The 16,222-nt window shown below is 42.7% G+C and overlaps 1 protein-coding gene and 1 long non-coding RNA gene across 3 annotated transcripts; one reads left to right on the forward strand and one right to left on the reverse strand.

The window, feature by feature from the left end:
• Nucleotides 1-3,599: 3,599 nt before the first annotated feature.
• LOC123598649 lies at nucleotides 3,600-4,071 on the reverse strand. Its single transcript, XR_006712735.1, has 2 exons — nucleotides 3,882-4,071; nucleotides 3,600-3,755 (listed from the first exon to the last, which is right to left on the reverse strand). It is a non-coding gene; the product is annotated as an uncharacterized LOC123598649 (long non-coding RNA).
• Nucleotides 4,072-4,079: 8 nt separating this feature from the next.
• Nucleotides 4,080-15,719, forward strand: MRPS21 (mitochondrial ribosomal protein S21). Of its 2 annotated transcripts, none has more exons than XM_045479030.1 (3): nucleotides 4,080-4,205; nucleotides 4,616-4,731; nucleotides 14,934-15,719. In XM_045479030.1, exons 2-3 carry the CDS (start codon nucleotides 4,649-4,651, stop codon nucleotides 15,112-15,114), a joined length of 264 nt encoding a protein of 87 aa, XP_045334986.1. In that variant the 5' UTR covers nucleotides 4,080-4,205; nucleotides 4,616-4,648; the 3' UTR covers nucleotides 15,115-15,719. The 2 variants fall into 2 exon arrangements, with proteins under 2 accessions (XP_045334986.1, XP_045334985.1); XM_045479029.1 differs by lacking the exon at nucleotides 4,080-4,205 and adding an exon at nucleotides 4,228-4,436.
• The last annotated feature ends 503 nt before the right edge of the window (nucleotides 15,720-16,222 follow it).

A 16,222-nucleotide genomic window follows, 5' to 3' on the forward strand; every position in this document is an offset into this window, starting at 1 on the left:
CAGTTCTCCCCCTTCTGGAAAACATCTTTTGAGTCTGCTTGTCCTCTTTCTCATGTTTTCTTCATAAAATTGTAAGTTTATTTATTTATTTTTGACAGAGGGGCAGGAAGGGCAGACAAAGAGGGAGAGAGAAAATCCCAAACAGCCTCCATGCCCCAGCACAGAGCCCAATGTGGGGCTCAATCTCACAACCAGGAGATCGTGACCTGATCCAAAACCAAGAGTCAGACGCCCAACGGACTGAGCCACCCAGGCACCCCATTTTCTTCATATTTTTGACAGTCTAATCTTTCCAACTCCTGGGGCTCCTGGGTGGCTCAGTCGGTTAAGCGTCTGACTTCAGCTCAGGTCATGATCTCACGGTTGGTGGGTTCAAGCCCCACATCAGGCTCTGTTCTGACAGCTCAGAGCTGGAGCCTGCTTCAGATTCTGTGTCTCCTTCTCTCCCTGCCTCTCCCCTGCTAGCACTCTTTTTTCTCTCTCAAAAATAACACTTCTAAAAAATTAATCTTTCCGACTCCTACCACTTACTCCCTAGCCTCTTACAGCTTAGCTGCTACCACTCTGGTGCACCTTCCAGAGTCACTAATTATCTCACAAAATCAGGTATTTTAATGGAGCTTCCATCAAATCAATAGCTAGATCCAGGATCCTTTACAAAGGCTATGTGCTTCCTGCTGTCTGTAGCATTTGACACTCTTGATGCTGCCTACTGAAACTCTCCTCCCTTGGGTTCCATGACAGCACACTATCCTAATTCTCCTCTTACCTACCTGGCAGCAACTTCTATATCTCTTAATGGCCCCACCTCTGCCCACTCTAGAATGTGGGTGTGCGCTCAGGCTCAGTCCTTGATTCTCTTCTCTGACTACATACTTTCACAAAAAGGTTTCATCTTTCATAGCTTTTAATTATTGCCTCAACTTTGAAGACTCCTGAAGCCCTATCTCTAGTCCCAGTATTTCCCACAGAAGACATATTGAACGTCTACATTTCTGCTGAACAGTTCTGTTTACATGTTATTAACACCTAAATATTATTGAAAATTTCCGCATTTTAGAACCAACAGGTATCACTCAAACCCCTCACTTTTTAGACAAGGAAACTTAGGTGGCTTGTACAAGACAACACAGCGTGTGGTACAGAATTCTGAGTTTCCAGTCTGGTGCTGTTTCCAGTGGTCCCCAATCAAAATACTTTCTTTCCTTTGAAGATGTCCTGTTCTGCCTTTTTATACTCGTCTTCTTTTGTAAGCGCTATCTATGCTACCAACATTTCTCTAGATAACTAAACTCAAAACTTGGTGCCAGTCAACATATTCTTTTTTAAAAATATTTTTTTATTTTGAGAGAGAGAGAGTGAAAGTGTGAGTGGGGTAGCGGCAGAGAGAGAGAGAGAGAATCTGACTGCACCCCAACATGGGCTGGAAACCCAACCCTGAGATCATGACCTGAGGCAAAATCAAGAGTCAGACACTTAACCAAATGAGCCACCCAGGTGCCCCATCATCAAATCTTTTTATTCTGCATTTGGAATGTCTTTTTTTTTTTTTTTAAGTTTATTTATTTATTTTGAGAGAGAGAGCACGCATGCACATGCAGGCACCCAAAGGGGGAGAGGGCAGAGAGGGAGAATCCCAAGCAGGCTTTGGACTGTCAGCACAGAGCCTGACGCTGGGCTTGAAATTAGGAACCATGAGATAATGACCTGAGCTGAAATCAAGAGTCAGACACTTAACTGACTAAACCACCCAGGCGCCCCTTGGAATGTCTCTTAAAATCTATTTTTTCCTATCCATTTCATCACCACATCTTTGGCCTAAACTTTAACTATAGCAATAGTCTCTCTTACCTCTAATCCCTTCTCACTGATAACCAGAATACTTTTACAGAACAATGTCTTGAATGTTATATCCTGTTTGAATCCTTCAATGGCTCCTCAGTGCTTGGAGAAGAAAGTTCAAAGCCTTTAGTCAAAGCCTTTGTTTCTCCTCCCCTAATTGATCCCTTTGCTCACTTTTTTATTTGTCCTTGAACACTTTAAGACTTTTTAGCTCTAAACTCTAATTCATGCTGTTTACCTTGCCTGGCCTTTTCCTGCTCCTGTTAACTAAACCCTTCCATTCTTTCAGTGACCAACTCAAGTCCTTCTCCCAACAATTCTCTCCAATAAACAATGATATACAGGCTGTCTTTGGCCCTTTACTCCATCAAGTGAGATCATGCACTTAAAGTGCCTGTACAAGGTTTGGTATATAGCAGACTTTCAAAAATGTTATGTTCCCTCTTTATTTCAAAAATAATTTTATATTTTATCCCATTTGATTCCCATGACAAATTTTGTGTGATTGAGGACAGATATTAGCACAGATGAGGAAAGAGACTGAGCATTTAAGAGTCGGGCACCTGGGTGACTCGGTTAAGCATCCGACTCTCGATTTTGGGCATGGTCTAATGGTTTCTTGGGTTTGAGCCCTGTGCCAGGCTCTGCACTGACAGTGTGGAGTCTGCTTGGGATTCTCTCTCTCCCTCTTTCTGTGCCCCTCCCCTGCTCACACTGTCTCTGTCTCTCTCAAAATAAATAAGCTTTAAAAAAAAAAGGCGTCAGCAAGGGTCAATCAGATAGTAAATATTTTAGGCTCTGTTCCAACACCCAAGTCTGCCACTGTAACCCAAAGCAGCCATATCTAATATGTAAACTAATGAGCACAACTGTGTTCCAATAAAGCTTTGCTTAACAAAAATGAGTGGAACTGGATTGACCTGTAGGCAATAAATTGGAGACTAATGGTTTAAGTGACAGGACATGTGAGTATCAGAGTTTGGATAGAAATCAGATCTCTTGACTTCTAAACCAGTGCTTTCCCATCATGTTATCCTGTTGCCTATATAATTTATTTTGCATTTATTATATGCTGATGTTTTACTATTTAACTTTCACGTCTACCATACTGTGTTCTGGGGGTCCAAGAGGCACTGGAATGGTATCAAAAACATCTAACAAAGAGTAGACATTTAATAAAAGTTTGTTAATAAGCATAGTGATGTTCCAGTCTAGCACTAGTTTGGTACTTTGAACCTGGCTTAGTTTGAGGCTTTTGTTTTTTGTGAGTTCTATTAGCGTAACTGATGAGGATGCAACTGTGTGTGTGCTGGTGCACACCTGTGCATGTTAGGGGAAGTATGCAAAAAAAACCGTATTACACAAGTACCTGCTTGTGTACCTTTCTTCTTTCGAGCCTTTCCCTACTGTTTTCCAGTAGCTCCTAGATCTGAATTTATATGAATAACCGCAAATGGAAATGTAGAAGTAACAGAGACAAAATAAAAGCGGTTTCCACAGTGAAGAAGAAATAAAGGAGATGTTTCTACTAGGTCTCCCTAAGAGGCAAAGGGATAGAAGTCGACATAAAAAGAGTCTTCAGTTCAGGGCACTTGGCCGGCTCAGTCCGTGGAACATGTGACTCTTGATCTGGGGGTTGTGGGTTCCAACCCCAAGCTAGGTGTGGAGATTGCTTAAGAACAAAATCTTAAAAAGAAAAGGAGGGGGAGGAGGAGGAGGAGGAGACTTCGATTCTAAAACCTGCAGGTGTTTCCCAATTCCTTATTTCGTAATTTCACTTTATTTCGTGAAATGCCTGGGCAGATGATTTCATAGGCAACTCGTGGTTTGTTCATTTCTTTTCCTTCGTTTTTAAGCAGATGAGGGGTTTGAAGCTGTTTTTCCCGAAGAGCAGATCTCAAAGAATCTGTGTCCTTTGAGAAAACAAGAAGCGTGTTCAGGAAGCTTTGCTTATTTCTCTCATTTTTCTTCCAGAAAAAGAAATCTGGAAATATCTGTTACAGATTTGATAGGATTTAGGGGTATGAGATCGCGCTGACCTCAGACATGGAGGGAGGAGAAGGCGAGGAACCAGTTTTGGGGGGACTTTAAGGCAACGAATATTTTGCTTTGTCCGGTGTGGCGTCCGGAGTGGAGGCGTTGGGAGTCCGGCAGGAGGCGTGAGGGGGCGTAGAGAATCCGTCGACTCGGGCTGGAAGCAATATTGCTATGGTTTCCACACAGGTGTTTTCTTCTACCTCCCCTCCTCACCCCCCCCCCCCCCCCGCCTCCAGCCAATACTTCTTCGCGCGGCGCAGGGGATTACGTATTTCCGTTTCCGGCCGCGAGCCAGGTTCCTGGAAGCTGGTTCCGGGGGGCGTGGGGTGAGGAACAGGGGCTGGCAGTGGGGAAAGCAGGGCGGGTGTGGCGGGAAGGGAGGCTTGCGCGTGGTTGCCCCTCTTCATAAAGACCGAGAAAGACTCCGTTCCCAGCCCTCAGCCCCAACACTCCTGGGAACGTGAACGATAACGGAGTACGCTGCAGCGCCTCCCCGTCCTCCTGTGCCACGACAACTCCGTGGTGCCCCCCTGCTGCCACCTCTTCCGTAGGCTAGGGTGTGTATTGCCACAGAGAACTAGGCAGGCTTTATAACGATTCACGTATGCTCTCTAAGATATGAGGACGTTGCTTTTCCAGATCCTGAGTAAGCCACTCGATAGAGCGGGCATTCTGTGTTTTTGTTGTTTTAACCTGGTCTCTGTAATTTCCTCCCCCTTTCAACACTGTCCTTTAGATCCTGCAGAGTGAGGATTTAAACCCCAAGGTGATGGCAAAACATCTGAAGTTCATTGCCAGGACTGTGATGGTACAGGAAGGAAATGTGGAAGGTGCATACAGGACCCTAAACAGGTAACCAGAATCGTGCCTAGACCAGCTGTCTTGGGAAGTGCGGTGGTTATTCTCTCCCTTTTCAGCCCTTTAGTTTTTTTATCTTAAAGATGAAGTTTCTCCCAAAACCTGTCTGAAGTTTGTTTATACACAGCCTGAATTCTCTCCCCAAGACTTAAGGAACCCAAAGGGAAACCAAGTCATAACGTGGTTGGGAAGCAGGAATGTAGTGCATGATAAATAGAAAGCCGAGAGAGGGATTGGCAGAGGACAAGGCTAATGGAAAGACAAATTCAGATTTGGGATCTTGGAGAAGCAAGCAAGAGATGTAAAAGTATAACAGGTTTAGAGGAAGGTTACAGCATAAGCAAAAACATACAAGTGGAAATGAACTGGGTGTAGAGGAGCTGTATTGATTGGTTCTGAATACTACATCAGGAGATTTAGAATGGCTGTAATAAAGAATGTCTTACTATCATACTTAGGCCAATAGTTCTTTCGTCTTACCTTGCCACTGGTTGTAAGTCTTTTGATTTTCTGGCTTGCTTCATCATTTTCTCTCCCCAGTGTAAAACAGTTTGGAGAAACAAATGCTTGTTGAGTTGAATTATCAAAGAATTGTATGGGGGAGCCTGGGTGGCTCAATTAGGGATCTGACTCTTGGTTTCGGCTCGGGTCATGATCTCACGGTTTATGGGCTTGAGCCCCAAGTCAGGCTCCTAACTGACAGTGTGAAGCCTGCTTGGGATTCTCTCTCACCCACCCCCTGCCCTTCCCCTGCTCACACACTCTCAAAATAAACAAATCAACTTAAAAACTAAGTAAGTTAAGAATTGTAGGAAAGAGATATTAAGAGATTATATGAGTTGGGCTTCCACCTTAAAGCCAATAAGGTGGTAGCTTTATTTCACAAGTAAGGGAAACTTAGGACATTTAAATTACGTTTCTTGACTCACACAATTACTGAATGGAAGAGAGGAGTGCAAAACACACCTTTCGAGTGCGGTGCTCGTTGCTTTATGTCACTAGATTGTTTACTACTTCCTCTAGAAAAATAAACACCTGTTGCATTAATTTTTGAGTTAAGAATCTTTATTTGATTGGGTTTATTAGTGGGGTTCTTGGGGACTGAGAGGGTAAATGAAAGATCTAGTTCTTAGCAGAGTTTTAGGTGTGGGTGGTTGGATGGCAGAAGACCATAATAAATCAGGACCAAGATGCTGTCAGAAGCTGTGTAATCAAGAAGTTGCAGGCTTAAGATGGATTGTGTGTCTTTTAAAAGGATCTGGTCTTAGGTCTCAGCCCCATTACTTCATTCTGTGTTTGTGCATACCAATCCTGTCCTTGGGTGGAAGCTGTTTCCTAAAGATACTCCATTAAGTACTGGATAGTAAGATACACTATATTATTTTTTTCTGTGGCTGCTCATTCCCAGCTCTTTCCTATTTCAGACCCAGTGGCATGTCTGTGAGAGGGTTGAGATGTCTAATGACCTTATATATAGACCTTACATATCTCTGCCTTTATATTAGAAGCACAAAATAAATGTCTTTACAGACTCAGTAGTGAATTAGCTAGTGAGATGAAATGCTGAATTTGGGAAAAGTCTTACAGATTCCTTCACCCTTTTTCTGACCTTTCTCTGTAAGTCTTTAATTTATTTTGGTAGATTTAGATGGGTCTGTTAGCCAGGGTGATTGAGATGTTTGTATTATTGAAGGATGTCAAAGGGCAGCTGTTATTTGATGATGAAACAAATTTCCAAAGGCTCAGCTTTAGCTCTCCTAACCTCCCCTGTTCCTAAAGTGCAAATAACACAAAAGCAAAAATTTGATTTTTTTTAAAGAAATTAGCTGCTTTGGGGCTGTCTGGGTGGCTCAGTCAGTTAAGCCTCCAACTCTTGATGATTGAGCCCCGCCTTGGGCTCTGTGGTGACAGCACCCTGTCACCTCCCTGCTTACTCTCATACATACTCTCTCTCTTAAAATAAATAAATAAAACATAGGTAGGCATTATGTGTTTGCTATTATAATTGGAAGTCATTGTAAGGAAATTTTTACCCTTTTGGTTTTGCTTTTTGGTGATTTGTTTATTTATTTTGAATGATTGAGCGTTTGCTTTAGGAATCTGTTTTCACATCCCTGTTTCCCTTTTTTTTCCTCTCTCCCTTTTTTAAAAAAATATTTACTTGAGAAGGAGAGAGAGAGGGAGACATAGTATGAGTAGGCGAGGGGCAGAGAGAGGAAGACACAGAATCTGAAGCAGGCTCCAGTGTCTGAGCTGTCAGCACAGAGCCTGATGCGGGGCTCGAGCTATGAACCATGAGATCATGATCCGAGCTAAAGCCCAGCGCTTAACCCACTGAGCCACCCAGGCACCCCTCCCCATATTTCTTTTAAGATTCTCTTTTTGTAGGTGAATGGCAGTTCACACATACTTTTTTCCTGGGTGGAAGGTGCCCGGTTGGGGACAAGTATTACAGTAGTGATTTTGTTTTTAAGGAATGTGTATATTTTTTAATGTTTATTTTTGAGAGAGAGAATGTGAGTAGGGGAGGGGCAGAGAGAGGAAAGACAGAAGATCCAAAGCGGGCTCCACATTGACAACAGTGAGCCTGATATGATGCTCGAACTCATGAACTGTGAGATCATGACCTGATCCAAAGTTGGAGGCTTCACCAGCTGAGTCACCCAGGCACCCCTGCACTAGTGATTTTTATAGTCGTTGGGGAAGATACTTATTTTGTCAATTTGCATTCAGTCTTTGGGAAGCTACATTTCTATTCCTTTTAATCTTGGGGTGTTAGATATATATATATGCCATAAATTGTATTTTAGCTTTGGGGAAAAAATGAACAAATATTTTGCTCTTAGAACAATTTTCTAGGCAAGGACTTTAAACATGAAAATGTGAGCCAGCTGGTTCTGGAGTATCCCAGTCTTCCTGTCAAACAGTATTTTTTGATGTAATTTTCTTTATTTTTCTCTGCTTTTTCCTAATCTCTCTGGCCACCTTTTCTGTATATCTGTCTTACATCCCAGGCTTCTCCTTATCTCTCAGCTTTCTGATGTTTCATAGTTTAAAAATTAGTCTCATGTTCTGTGGTCTAGGTAGGAAACCAAATGAGATGAGAGGGAGGTGGTTAAAACTTTGGCGTGTTTGGAGCACAAAGGTAGTCTTACAAAGGAAACGGCCTATGTGTCTGCCCAGTGAGACCGCCACAAAATGCTTGTTATATAACCAAGTGCCCTGGGATGAGGAGATGGAAAGTGGGGGTTGCTAGGAAGCCCTGCATGATTGGCTGGCCCCCAATCAAGGAAAGGCAAGCACACTGGAAGTATGCCCAGTTGACCCCTTTTATTCCTGGTAGGCCAGTGTCTGGGCCCATTGGGTCCTTGTGCATACATGTTACCCTGCCATAGGCTGGCTACACTGACATGTGAGTTTGCCACACCCAACCTCCCCAGCCCAGGCAGCTCAGCTACTTTTACATAATCTAATGAATTCCATTAAAATTGGCAGTTGATTTCTCCTTCAGTGTTAGTTTGCCAGGTGCCTGAACTCTAGCTGATCTGTTCACTCTAAAGCTTTTGATCTGCTAGTCCTTGAGCTACATTTGGAAGCAGAAGTAACACCCTCATTAGTAACACCCTTTCTATTTACTTCATGAGTTCTTTTTATTTATTTATTTATTTTATTATTTATTTTTATTTTTTATTTATTTTTGATAGAGACAGAGCACAAGTCGGGGAGGGGTAGAGAGAGAAGGAGACACAGAATCTGAAGCAGGCTTCAGGCTCCGAGCTGTCAGCACAGAGCCCAATGCAGGGCTTGAACTCATGAATTGTCATGACTTGAGTCAAAGTTGGACGTTCAACTGACTGAGCCATCCAGGTGCCCCTCTATTTACTTCATGAGTTCTACAAAACTCTTCCTGCATCCTTTTTTATTAAAAATGAGTTGAGATGCCTGGGTGGCTCAGTTGGTTAGGTATCCAACTTCAGCTCAGGTCATGATCTCATGATTTGTGGGTTCAAGCCCCGTGTTGGGCTCTGTGCTGACAGCTCAGAGCCTGGAGCCTGCTTCAGATTCTGTGTCTCCCTCTCTCAGTCCCTTCCCTGCTCATACTCTGTCTCTCTCAAAAATAAACATTAAAAAATATTTTTAAAAAATGAGTAGATGCCTCTACTGTAGGGACTCTGGAGCTTTGGAAGGTAATCTGTGCTTTTTTTTTTTTTCAATTTTTTTTTTTTTAACGTTTACTTTTTATTTTTGAGACAGAGAGAGACAGAGCATGAACAGGGGAGGGTCAGAGAGAGAGGGAGACACAGAATCTGAAACAGGCTCCAGGTTCTGAGCTGTCAGCACAGAGCCTGACACGGGGCTCGAACTCACGGACCGCGAGATCATGACCTGAGCCGAAGTCGGACGCTTAACCGACTGAGCCACCCAGGCGCCCCAATCTGTGCTTTTTTAAGATAACTAGAAACGTCAGGGTAAGGGTTAGAGTAGTTAGAACCATCCAGGGAATACTGTTTGGCAATGGTGTTATCATTTTGTTGGGGACTACGATCTTTTCATCCTTTCCCTTCCTCCACTCTTAGATCCTTCTGTTACTTTTTTCTTATCTTGCTTTTTTGCCTGAGCACACAGGCATTTACTTGGAAAGGTGATCACTTCTGTTTCAAACCCTTGGAAACTCCAGTAGGTTACCTGAGTATGTGTCTAAACTCCCTCCTCCTTTTGCAGATTTCTTTCCTCCTCGTTTTAAACTTTTTCATTCCAATAGGATTTTCTTCCTAGTAAAGTCATACCTGGGGTCCCTGATTTTTTTAATCGTTTCTCCTCAAACACAGTCTCTGTGTCCTTTTTATAATTTATATCCAATCTTTTTATTTTCCCAGAGACTTTTTTCTGTTGTTTCTCTAATGTACTAGACTAGTCCAAAAAGTGGCCTTCATCAGACAGCAGTAAACAAGATCTGGATGGATGTCTGGGTCATCCCTTTCCCTCAGTGTGCCATGTCTTCTTGGCTTCTGTTTTTTCACTCTGAGGAGCCCAGCCCAGCCCTTTCCTTCCTCAGGGTCTCCTTTGCCCATAGGCCCCACAATAATTTGTCTTCTGAACCTTGGTGGTTTTTGTTTGAGAAGCAGAATGCTACTATAGAACACTGCACTTAAGATCCAGATTCTATTTCTAGCTCCATTTTGTGACCTTGGGCAGGTCAGTCTCTCTGGACTTCCGTTTCCTGAAGGTGACATTATCTGCTTAATTTTATAGGATTGTATTAGGATCATGGATGTGAAAATGCTGTCTAAACTCTCATGTTACATCTTAGGAAAGGTAATATTATTGAGGCTTTCTGAGCTATTATAAAGGTGCTTAATCCCTTGAGCTACGGACATTTGTCAGTCACCCAGAGGATTCTTTTTTTTTTTTTAAGTTTATTCTGAGAGAGCGCGAGAGAACACGCACAGGTGTGGGGCACAGGCAGAGAGAGGGGGAGAGAGAATCCCAAGCAGTCTTTGCATTCTCAGCACCGAGTCCCACGTGGGGCTCAAATTCAACGAACCGTGAGATCATGACTGAGCTGAAATCAAGAGTTAGACATTTAACTGACTGAGCCACCCAGGCTCCTCTAGAGGATTCATTTTTATCACACATTTACTGATAATACACTCTTTGCTAAGCATTATGGTAAATACAAAAATGTGTAAATTCATTTTAAAAAATGAATAAATTCATTTGCAAAAATAAATAATCTCTAACATTAGAAAGCACAAACTCCAATAAGGGAGATTTTAAAAATTAAAAAGAAAATGGGTGCCTGGTGGCTCAGTTGGTTAAGCGTCTGACTTCGGCTCAGGTCACAATCTCACAGTTCGTGAATTCGAGCCCCATGTCAGGCTCTGCACTGGCAGTGTGGATTCTGTCTCCCTCTCTCTCTCTGCCCCTCCCCCTTCTCGCACTCTGTCTCTGTCAAAAATAAATAAATAAACTTTTTTTTTTTTTTTTTTTTTTTTAAGTTAAAAGGGGCACCTGGGTAGGTCAGTTGGTTAAGCATCCGACTTAAGCTCAGGTCGTAATCTCACAGCTTGTGAGTTTGAGCCCCGCATTGGGCTGTGTGCTGACAGCCTGCAGCCTGGTTCAGATTCTGTGTCTCCCTCTCTCTCTCTGCCCCTCCCCTGCTCATGATCTGTATCTCTCTCTCTCAAAAATAAACATTATTTTTTTTTAATTTTAGTTAAAAAGACGGGGTGCTTGGCTGGCTCAGTTGGAGGAGCATGTGACTCTTGATCTCAGGGCTGTGAGTTCAAACCCCACATTGGGTGTAGAGATTACTTGATAACAAATTTTTTTAAAAACTTACAAAATAAGTAAAAATTGAAAAGATAGAACATGGTTAAATATGATATTGTCTGATCAGTGCTTTATAAGAGGCATTAACTGTGCTATGGCATTGGTTTTCCCTAGACCATTAGCAGCAACATCACCTGGGAACTTACTAGAAATGCAAATTCTTGGGCCCTACCCTAGACCTATGGAGTCAGAAACTAAAGGTGACACAGCGATTTAAGTTTTCCATGTGATTGCTGCATGCTGAAGTTTGAGGACCACTGTGCTTTGGGAACGGAGGGAAGAAGTGATCACACTCTACTGTAATTCTTGTATAATTGTCCTCTACCATACAGCAGGGGGAGGGAACCATATTTAGGTTTGTTTTCTACAGCATTTAACACAATATCTGGTACCGATTTGGGATTCCATGAAAACTTAATTGATTAAATGACCAGTTAGATGCTTATTTCTGGAGTCCAGACACAAGATGATAAGGACAATAATTAGAGCTGTGGCCACAGGAAAGGAGAGAAGGAAGAGATCTAAGAACTATTTCAGGTTATAGAATTCATAGGATATGGTAACTGTGGATGTAGAAGTAAAAAAAAAAAGGCCTAGTCCAGGAACACACAGATTTTTAGCTTGAGTAACTGGTGATGTCATTAACACTATAGATTTTAGAAGACAGTAACTTTGGTCTGTGTAGGTTTTGAGGCAATTGGAAATAACAGTCTAGCTCTAAGGTAAGTTTGGGACTAGAGTTAAAGAGTCAACCGTGTCTGCATCAGTTCTCAGTTGAGGCTGAGAATCACCTGGCAGTATTTCAGAACATTTCCAGTGCATAACCCCACTCTAGACCAATTAAATCAGAATCTCTAGGGGCACCTGGGTGGCTCAGTCAGTTAAGCATCTGACCCTTGGTTTCTGCTCAGGTCATGATCTCATGGTTTGTGAGTTCAAGCCCCGCATCGGGCTCTGTGCTGACAGTGCAGAGCCTGCTTGGGATTCTCTCTCTCCCTCTCTCTCTGCCCCTCCCCCGCTCGCTTTCTCTGTCTCTCAAAATAAATAAAAATTAAAAAAAAAAAAATCTCTGAGGAATGGTGCCCAGGAATCAGTACTTTTTTTTTTTTTTTTAATTTTTTTTTTTCAACGTTTATTTATTTTTGGTACAGAAAGAGACAGAGCATGAACGGGGGAGGGGCAGAGAGAGAGGGAGACACAGAATCGGAAACAGGCTCCAGGCTCCGAGCCATCAGCCCAGAGCCTGACGCGGGGCTCGAACTCACGGACCGCGAGATCGTGACCTGGCTGAAGTCGAACGCTTAACCAACTGCGCCACCCAGGCGCCCCCAGGAATCAGTACTTTTTAAAAAACCTTCTAGAGAATGACTCCACTGTGCATTGGGGCTCACTGGTAAAGGTTAAGGAAGTCATGAAGAACCAGAAAGACAGAGGTTTTCAGTCAGAATCTGGAGGGATGCCAACATTTAAGAGTAAATTGAGGAAGAAAGGCAGCAAGGATATGGAGTCTTTTGGTCTTTGGTGCCCTGCTTCTCTATTGTAAGATTCTAGTGTTGGATCCACATGATTTTTGGGCATAACTATGTTTCCAGTAGAACCTGAATTATCTGCTTCTCCTGTTTCTGGGAATTTGCAGCAATTCCCTTGCCTCACATTTCCCTACCACTAACAAACTGATCTATACAAATAAGATTTTCTAGTAGCCTATAAATCATTCTTTTTTTTTTTTTAATTTTTTTAATGTTTATTTATTTTTGAGAGAGAGGGAGACAAAGTGTGAACAGGGGAGGAGCAGAGAGAGGGAGACACAGAATCCGAAGCAGTCCCTGAGCTGTCAGCACAGAGACTGATGTGGGGCTCAAACTCACAAACTGTGAGATCATGACCTGAGCCAAAGTCGGACGCTCAACCAACAGGCACCCAGGCGCCCTAAATCATTCTTAATATGAAACAACAGGAGCCTGGGAGAGGATCCCATAGGACACTGGTTCCCAAGTCTATTCACATTTGTAATTTACCCAAAGCTCACATCTTTTCAAGTTCATGTTCAATGTATTATTGTTACCTTGGGCTTTGTGGTATAACATAACAGCAAAAAATAGGGTTTCCTGCTGGGCAGAAGTAGCTGGTGGTTTCTCTTATTTTGATTTCCTTTTTCCTCTATCCCCCTTCTTCCACTTAACCTCCTTATCTCCAATTGTGTTTGTGACTGACTTTTTACCTGTAGTAAAAGGCCAGGGTGAGCAGGCACATGTAAACAGTGCCAGGAATGGAGGGCAGCAGCAGATGCCTCCAGACCTCCTGAGGACCAACTGGGGATGGGTTGAGAGGGAGCAACAAATTACAGATTGGAGCCACAGCTCTCAGGAGCCTGGGGATGGGTAGCTTATAGAAGCCTGATGTCTTTGTGGGAGAACAAAGAGGTGAGTTTGAGTTAGATATGTTTTAAATCCAACAAGAGGAGCTGCATTGCAAGGAATTGGGTGGGCAGGAGAAAACAGATGGAGCTCAATTTTATGGACCCTTAACGATTAATAAAACATAGTTTCTGCCTTCAGAGGCTGTCAGTCTAATGAGGGAGATGTCTGTATAAATAATAAAACGGCAGAATGAAATAACTGCTAAATAGGTATACAATAAAATAAATGATATTCTCTAAAAAGATGAGAAACCTTTTTGGAGAGGTGACATGTAGGTTTGGCATGAAAAAGATGAGGGAAAATTTTAGAAGGTTGGCAACTGGGGGTGCCTGGGTGGCTCAGTCAGTTAAGCATCTGACTTGGGCTCAGGTCATGATCTCACAGTCTGTGGGTTCAAGCCCCGCGTCAGACTCTGTGCCGACAGCTTGGCGCCTGGAGCCTGTTTCACATTCTGTGTCTGTCTTTCTCTCTGCCCCTCCCCTACTCGTGCTCACTTGTTCTCTTTCTCTCTATCAAAAATAAACATTGAAAGAAAGATTTAAGAAGGTTGGCAACTGGAAGTAGCGGTGGCATTCTAGGCTGAGAAAGCAGCTTGAGTAAAGACTTGGTATCAGCGTGTTCAGGGAGTAATCTGTAAAGTAGTGTGGTTAGAGCATGTGTACATGGAAAATGATGGGTGAAGCTGTTATTTAGTGTTCCCATTTGTATCATTAGTGTATCATTGAGCCTCTTCTTTCCCCAAGTAGGCCCAGGGATATCTCAGGCCTCCAGACTTCAGCTGTATCAATTAGTTAATGCGATGGGATGGCTTTTGCAACTAGGGATGGCTTTTGCAACTAAGGAACATGTAGCAATCACCCCCTGGTAATTTATTTTTTCCTACCACAAATGACTTATTCCACCTGAAGATTCTGAAATGATCCCTTGGTTGAAAATCACTGCCATAGAGAGCCACTCCTTTTTTTTTTTTTTTTTTTTGAGTTAATTTATTTTGAAAGAATGTGAGGGAGGAAGGGTCAGACAAGGAGAAAGAGAGAATCCCAAGCAAGGCTCTGCACTGTTAGCCCGCAGCAGGGTTTAAACTCACAAACCGTGAGGTCATGACCTGACCCGAAACCAGGAGTCTGATGCTTAACTCACTGAGCTACCCAGGCACTGTTCTTACAGGACTCTGTCACATCCCTTAGGTGTGCTGTGGTAGAAAAAAGATTGAAAACATAACCTTGACCATAAACTTCCCAAGAGCAAGGACTATGTAATTACTTTTTTATATCCCACAAATTCCTGTTTGGGGCCTCTGTAAGTAGGCAGTTAATGCTATATAACCACCATTCCATATAATTTTTATAGACACCAGTTGTTTGGCCAGTTGGCTTCTGGCCATCTGTGAAATTCAGAAAGAATGAGCCCAAGTTTCTAACTTTACTGCCTGCCCTTACACAGAATTCTCACCATGGATGGGCTCATTGAGGACATTAAGCGACGGCGGTACTATGAAAAGCCTTGTCGCCGACGACAGAGGGAAAGCTATGAAACCTGCCGGCGGATCTACAACATGGAAATGGCTCGCAAGATCAACTTCTTGATGCGAAAGAATCGGGCAGACCCATGGCAAGGCTGCTGAGGCCTGTGGATTGTAGGCCCAGTATGAAAATCCCTCTCCAGCTGTCTCCTTCCTATCTCAAACCTCATTTTTTCTCCCCTTTTTTATAATAATAAACTCAATCACATATATGCAAGAAGGCCTGCATATATAGAAGTAATCCAGTAGTTACCAATGGACCCTCTCTTTTATTAAGTGAAAGAGAAACTGAGTCAAAAAGTAGTCTAGGAATAGAATGGTTATTACCAAGGGCTAGTGGGGAGTGGGGGATTACTGTTTAATGGGTACAGAGTTTCAGATGGGGATGGTGAAAAAGTTCCAGAGACAGATGGTGGTGATACACAACAATGTGAATATACTTAATGCACTTAAATGGTTAAAATGGCAAATTTTGTGTATGTTTAGCTATAATATTTAAGTAGTCTAGGAGAGGTGAGAAGCTTTTCTAAAATATAGCAGAATAGATCTATGATTTTTTTACCCGATTCTTACGAAATCCAAATCAAGACCTTATTATTGGAAAAGCACCTGTTACTCTTTACTGAACTGTCCCTCCCCACCAACTGTTAGATGAGAGGAAGCATGTATGTATTTGGAATAAATTTTGCTACTGAAATACCCATCAACCAGACTAGAGTGCCAGAATCCTTGCCCAGAGGAATCCTTAAGATAAATCTAACACTCCTGTTTCTGCCTTTCCCTTAGTTTTTCTAAAGGAGGATAGTGGAGAAGAATTAAAGCAGTAGGTGGATGGTAGAAAAGAGGGAATGGGAGAGTATTAAGAGATTAAGGGCATGGAGCCAGAAATATCTACAGCAGTGATAATCAAAGTGTGGTCTTTGGATCAGCAGTATCAACATCACCCCAAAAATTATTTGAAATGCAAATTCTGAGACCTACTTTAGACTTTATGAATTGGAAATTAGGGTTAGAGCCCAGTAATCTAGTTTAACAAGCCCTACAGGTGATTCTGATGCCTGCTCAAGTTGTAGAACCACTACCCCATACTACTCAAAGTAATTTCCAGGCAGAGATCCCCACCATCACTGCTACTTGTCAACACGCATTCTTGGGTATGTGATCACTGTAGGAAGACTAGCTGCTCTGCTTGTTTCCTTTGGCCTTGGCC

This window comes from Leopardus geoffroyi, chromosome C1 (assembly GCF_018350155.1).
Source record: "Leopardus geoffroyi isolate Oge1 chromosome C1, O.geoffroyi_Oge1_pat1.0, whole genome shotgun sequence".
NCBI classification, from domain to species: Eukaryota; Metazoa; Chordata; class Mammalia; order Carnivora; family Felidae; genus Leopardus; species Leopardus geoffroyi.